This window comes from Aegilops tauschii, chromosome 2 (genome assembly GCF_002575655.3).
Source record: "Aegilops tauschii subsp. strangulata cultivar AL8/78 chromosome 2, Aet v6.0, whole genome shotgun sequence".
In the NCBI taxonomy this organism is placed as follows: Eukaryota; Viridiplantae; Streptophyta; class Magnoliopsida; order Poales; family Poaceae; genus Aegilops; species Aegilops tauschii.
The window spans coordinates 367,935,769-367,942,286 of record NC_053036.3 but is presented as its reverse complement, the minus strand read 5'-3'; the positions used below and the strand labels follow the sequence as shown (position 1 = coordinate 367,942,286).

At 49.2% G+C, this 6,518-nt stretch overlaps 1 protein-coding gene across 2 annotated transcripts; it reads right to left on the bottom strand.

Annotated features, from left to right (window-relative positions):
* Positions 1-1,091: 1,091 nt before the first annotated feature.
* Positions 1,092-4,311, bottom strand: LOC109752633 (serine carboxypeptidase-like 45). Of its 2 annotated transcripts, XM_020311532.4 has the most exons (10): positions 3,966-4,310; positions 3,404-3,505; positions 3,140-3,235; positions 2,928-3,020; positions 2,763-2,842; positions 2,358-2,645; positions 2,152-2,285; positions 1,950-2,042; positions 1,716-1,833; positions 1,092-1,574 (listed from the first exon to the last, which is right to left on the bottom strand). In XM_020311532.4, exons 1-10 carry the CDS (start codon positions 4,213-4,215, stop codon positions 1,422-1,424), a joined length of 1,407 nt encoding a protein of 468 aa, XP_020167121.1. In that variant the 5' UTR covers positions 4,216-4,310; the 3' UTR covers positions 1,092-1,421. The 2 variants fall into 2 exon arrangements, with proteins under 2 accessions (XP_020167121.1, XP_073364684.1); XM_073508583.1 differs by having other exon boundaries at positions 2,152-2,645; positions 3,966-4,311.
* Between the last annotated feature and the right edge of the window lie 2,207 nt (positions 4,312-6,518).

Genomic DNA, 6,518 nt, shown 5'->3' with positions numbered 1-6,518 from the left:
CGGGAGAGTGAAAGGCAGTAGCATCCAAACCTCCATAATCCATGAAGGCAAGCTGGCTAGCTGGATCTAAGGTCTGACGGTGGTCGAGAGGGTGTCGTGGCCACCACCAAGGCCACAAGTGAGCCCACCTCCGGAAGCACCGGATACAAAGTGGGCTCCCCCACATATCCCATGCAACTCGGACATGATCTGCAACACACGAGCCATGATTTCGACGATGCCCTCTCTCCGAAAGGCATGCGACACAATGAGCTATGGTGCCGATCAAGGTCTAGCACGAGGGAAGAAGCATCCATAGAGGCCTGCTTTCCCCCATCCGTGGAATCAACTTGGACCTCAGGCAGCGGAGACACAATAGGTGGAACCGGAAGTTTGCCAAAAACGACCTCCGCTCTCACCAAAGAGACCCAACACACGCAGAAGAGCATAGCAGCTAGGCCTGCTCCATGTGGACGGGCTGCAAAGGCACGTCAAACGGGGTTACATCGTCGTCGGGTGCAGGCGGTGGGGGAGATGGTGGAGCAGAGCAGCACGTCGGGGCATCGTAGTCCGTATATGTCATCTGATCTAGAGGAGGTTTTATATTAAGCAAGAATTACTATAAATTTTCTAGTCCAAATGTGAATGACATAACATGTTTTGGATAAAAGAGTGCCGTGCAGATAATCTTAGTTTGCCAAACAAAACACAGATAATCTTAGTCACAGTCACGCCCTGCATATGTTTTGTGGCAACGTGAATCTACAAGTACGCATTTGATTGTACACAGCTCCTAGTAAATTTTAGTTGCGTGGTACAATTTCATTATCATATATTACTTTTATCCTAAATTACTTGACTTAGATTTGCCTAGATACGGATGTATTAATTCTGGACAGCGGGAGTACCTTTTTCCCAGTATGACAGACCAAAGGTAACAGCTCAGTAAATTTTCGAAATTCCCATACATTTCCAGTGCACCTCCACGCCTTGCGATATATTCTCTCCATTCACTATTATGAGATGTATGATTAATTATTATTTTCTAAATCAAATGTATGTTGACGTGTTTTAGTGTGTTCGTTCACTCATTTCAGTCTGTATTCAGTGTATATTAAAATATTCAAAACATCTTATAATAGTGAAACAAGGGAGTAACTGATTACACTTGTGAAGACCTTTTTGATTGGATTTCCAACCTTGAAAGGTGATTGACGCAATGCACTCTAGCTACTATACTACTCCCTCCGTTCCTAAATATAAGTCTTTATAGAGATTCCACTATAAACCACGTACGGATGTATATAGATGCATTTTAAGTGTAGATTCATTCATTTTGCTCCGTATGTAGTCCATTTAGTGGAATCTCTACAAAGAGATATATTTAGGAACGGAGGGAGTAGATAGTAGTACAAGAACACGAGCTGTCTCTTGAGTTGAGGTCACTCGAACGATTCCGGCAGCGGCCGGCTGGCGAGGAACGCCCTGAAGAGCACGAGGGACCTCTCCGGCTGCGAGAAGGGCGCCTCGTGCGACGCGCCCCGGATGGTCGCGAAGGACAGCGCGTCGCCGAACACCTGCGTCCATCCACCAACCTGCACGTCCGGGAGAAGATGAGACGAGAAGAACGCTTCAGTTTCAGCTTCACCACCCACCATGGCTTGAGCTTGACAGGAGTGGAGTGAGCGACGATAACGATGGCCAATATTGTAGGATGGAGATGGACCGGAGCTCACCTGCTTCCCTTGGAACCAGACCCGGTACGGCACCGTTGCGTTCAGCCGGAGCCTCTTGGCCAGGCGGTGCACCAGCGTCCTGCTGCCCGTCAGGGGGATCACCGAGTCCTGATCACCGCTGCGGTGCGGAGAAACACCCACGAGCACAGCCATCAGGCCACGTTCTAAACTGACACCCTTGCTGTGGCGAGTTTTTCATTGATACGTACAGTACAACTGTATGCGGTTCTTTACCTGTAAACTAGCACCGGGATGCCGGACTTGACGAGCGCGCCGACGATGTTGATGGTCGGGATCTGCAGGTCCAGCTGTTTGTACTCAAGAACACTGGATTGGGCAAAACACTCGGTGAAATCGCAACCTTTCTGAAGGAAATGCAGCTGTAATACCCCTAGCGGATACAGATAGACACTCTAACAGATAGGCAAATCCATACCTGCTGCAGACCGTCCACTTGGGCACGCCGTTGAGCTGAGCGTGCATTGCCTTTTGCACATCTTTTCGGTTGAGGTAGTTCATCGTCTCGTCCTCGACGCACACGTCGAGCGCCCTGTTCAATTGCTCGGTAGACTGCAAAAAGTTGTCCGTCAGTGACAAGGTTACATACATCTCCTTAGCAGAGGTAATGCTGAAGAACGATACATTTGGGCTTGGGGTGAGCACTTGGGACTGCATCAACACCGAAGAAATGCAGACGTCCAGGGTGACATCGTACTTGTCCACGAATCTGCTCGTCTCTTTGGTCACTTGGCTCATCACCCTGTCGCAAACCGAGCTGATGGAGCCGTGGTAATACTCGCTCACATACCGTGAGTAGTTGCAAACCGTCGTGAAGATGTTGTAGGTTGAGTCCGATATCAGCCCGTGTGACCAGAAGAACTCGGCTCTTGAGTTGAAGTCAGTTGAGAATTCGAGAACAGGATTGCCCAACTATTGGATCAACGAGGGAAAAAGAGAGCAGGCACACTATAAATTGACGAGGCTTCTGTAAACATACACGCTCTGCAAATTCATATTTTTGGTAAGCTTTGTAAATGGGATACTTACAGCAATGCCTTTCAGATTGAACAGCTTCTCCTTGTCGTCAAATTCAACCATGCGCTGCGCTAGTTGCGGAACATAGTGACCTTAAAAGTGATCATCATTGTAGTTAGAACACCAAGGGATGAATTCAAAATTGAACAAGGACGTGAACAAGCAGAATGGCTTTACCAGCATAACTCTCTCCTGCGATGTACAAGTTCCTGCCCTTGTACTGTGGGAACTTGGCAAACCAGCCTTCCAAGAACCTTAAATTATCCCTGGCTTCAAAATTTTAGGGGAAACATTTTAAACCCCTCAAAAAAGAATAATCTTGCAGATTAATCTACACAGAAAATAATACTGATACGGATTACAAAACTTTTCAAGCATGGAGATCACACCTGTCATGCTGTCACCAACACCCCCATAGAAGGAAGGATCAGTGGAGTAGGAGAAGCCCACCCCTGCAGGGCTCTCCAGATAGAGCATGTTGGCCTCTGAAACAAGCCAACAGATACCAAGAGAAATTCAGTTGTGGTAAAAATTCCTGTGAGCTTTCTTTTTTCTTGCACCAAGGAAAAGAGGACCAACAAAAAGAGGACCAATCAAAGGCACCCAGAGGTTGCTTTTGTGGATGCAACTTTTACAAGAGACAAAATGTCCACCTTTGTTCCAGCTATACTCATTGCTCATAAGGGCATTGCCACTGGGCCTGAATGGCCCATTCTCTGAGAATGCTCCCACCCCCACAGATGAACATCCGGGTCCTACACAAGCACACATGCATAAACATCATCAGAACTCCTATCCTATCATAGAGAGACAAAGGAATCTTGGTAGTGATAAATCAGGTGAGATCCACCGCCCCCAACATTAATACCATTTCACGAGGTTATGCAGTCAGTTCTAACAAAACAAAAACACATTCTACTGCAAGGACATCAAAATTTAAAGGTAAAAAGTCCCGTTCCATCAACAGTTGGGACACTTCGTATATCTTCTATCAAGAATCCAATTAGGAAAAGTATATTTTTAATGTATGATCCAAGTAAAAGTCTGCTGTAGGCGCATTTGCACAGAAAATCTACTCTCTCTCTCAACATTTGTTAATTTCCTTTCCCCTCTGGCTCTGGCCTTTTCACACTGTTCCTTCTCCTGCGATCTCCCCAATACCAATAATGCAATAAGATGAAACAGTGGGAAGCTTGTGGCAGCCACTAAATTTACCTCCGTTTAGCCAGAGGACGAGGGGCTTGGTGGCCGGATCTAGCTCTGCCTCGGCGAAGTAGTAGAAGAGCGACCTCTTCCTCACGGCGTCCACCTCCACGTATCCGGAGTACTGCGCGAAGCTCACCGGTGGCTGCCCCGGCAGCGCCGTGATCTTGTCCTCCACCATGGCCATGGAGAGGCAGCCATTGCTGATGAGCAGCACAGAAGCCGCACAGACCACCGCAGCTACGGAGGTGCCCGGGTGCATGTTGTTGCCTGTGCTCTTGAGAGAGAGAGAGAGAGAGGGAGAGTTGAGTGAGTGAGTGAATGCTGCAAGGTGTGGGAGGTGAGAAATGGATATGGGTGGCAATAAATAGGTTTGACAGTACTGCATGTGACGAGGTGTGGGAATTGCTTAGTTAGGCAAAAGCATGAACAGGTTCAGGGGTCTTTAGTTTTTGGGCATTGCTTAGTTAGGCAAAAACATGAATAGGTTTAGTGATTTTGACTTGACTGTCTTTAAATGGGCAGATTTGCGTGCGTCAAGCTGATATCAGTGGATGTTTGGTCTTTTTCAAGGGACGTTGGGTTTGTGTGTCTGGAAAGTTACCTTTCGACAAGCACGCAGTGATCTTGAGAATGTATGTGTCGGAGCATTTTCCGGAAAAGGTAACCACTACTACACCTCTCTTATCTCTTTTTTCCGAGTCGGATTTTTTTCTGAGTCGGATCTCTCTAGGTGAGTGATAGGCATCGGTCGACCGGCTGAATTTTTAGCCGGTCGGACCAAGCGTTCGATTTGTGAAATACTAGCTGCTTCTCCCCACTTATCCTTTCCCACCTCCACACCACTTTCACTCCGTTCTCCAAAAAAAAATCCATGACGGATGCCCTGCCACATGCAGACGCCGGCCAACAGCTCGCCTAATTGCCCTACCCTGGCTTGCCTTGTCGTTGACGGTCGATGCCTTGCTGTCGATGCTCGCCGACGCCGCGGGTAACAAATTCCGCGTCAATTACAACAAAAACAGGTCACGGTAGAAACATTTTCAGCAACGTCGTTCAGGCATGGTAGCGTCGTCGTCGCCAGCCATTGCTCTGCCCCACGTAGCAAATTGGGGTGCCGGTCCCAGCAAAACGGGCCGCTGATTTAAGCTTTCGCAGTAAGCCGCCTATGTAGCATGTCGTCGTGGTAGCACTATCCGGTCGTCGACTGGTTCCAGCACCGATGATGGTTGGTTCCATCGGAGATGGCTGGATTCAGCATTCCCATAGCATGGTTCCAGCACGGGGTCGCACACCGATTCCAGCACGGGGCCAGCTGGTTCTAGTACCGGGATGGTTTGTTCCAGCATCAGAGATGGCTAGATCCAGCATTCCCATGTCATGGTTCCAGCACGGGGCCACGCACCGATTCCAGCACGGGGCGCGCTGGTTCCAGCACCGGGGATGCCTGGCTACAACATAGTCGTGCATCGGTGGCAACACCCCTATGTGTTGGTTCTAGCACGTGTGTTCATCGATCGTAGTTCCCAGCTTGTAGCTCCTCCGTCCGCCGGTTGCAGCTCCCAACATGGTCGGTCATAGCTCCTCCATCCTCTGGTTGTACCTCCTGGCTGGCCGGTTGTAGCTCCTCTGTTCGCTGTTTGCAGCTCCTGGTGTAGCTGGTAGTAGCTCCACCGTCCGCCATCCGAGGTCCATCACTGGACGAGAGGGGTCATCGGGGAGCTAGAAGCGGAGGCCGGCGCATGGATGTAGCAACCCGACCAGAAAACGGTTAAGTCTCTGTGTATCTGTACCATCCCAAGATCATGCTGGTACACACAATACATAAATGTATATATCAAAGTGCAATCACACATGCTTTATTACATCGAATCTCATATAGAGTCTTTATTACAATAGAATATATTTGGCCGAAGGCCAACTCATGAGATAAACTACTGTAGAAAACGTAGACGATAGCGAGTCCATCCGATTCCATAGGGCAATCACCGAGCATAGAGCGTAGCCTCACTCCTGGTCGGAATAAACCTCTGCAACATAATGTCGGGGAACGCGGTAATTCAATTTTTTTCCTACGATCACGCAATATCTATCTAGGAGATGCATAGCAACGAGACGGGAGAGTGTGTCCACTTACCCTCGTAGACCGAAAGCGGAAGCGTTTAGTTAACGCGGTTGATGTAGTCGAACGTCTTCACGATCCAACCGATCCAAGTACCGAACGTACGACACCTCCATGTTCAGCACACGTTCAGCTCGATGACGTCCCTCGAGCTCTTGATCCAGTAGAGGGTCGAGAGAGAGTTCCGTCAGCACGACGGCGTGGCGACGGTGTCGGTGATGTGATCCACGCAGGGCTTCGCCTAAGCACTACGACAATACGATCGAGGTGGTAAACTGTGGAGGGGGGCACCACACACGGCTAAGAAACAACTATTGTGCCTTTGGGGTGCCCCCTGGCCACGTATAAAAAGGAGGGGGGAGAGAGGCCGGCGGCCAGGAGGGGCGCACCATGGGGGGAGTCCTACTTGGACTCCTAGTCCAAGTAGGATTCGCCCCCCCTTT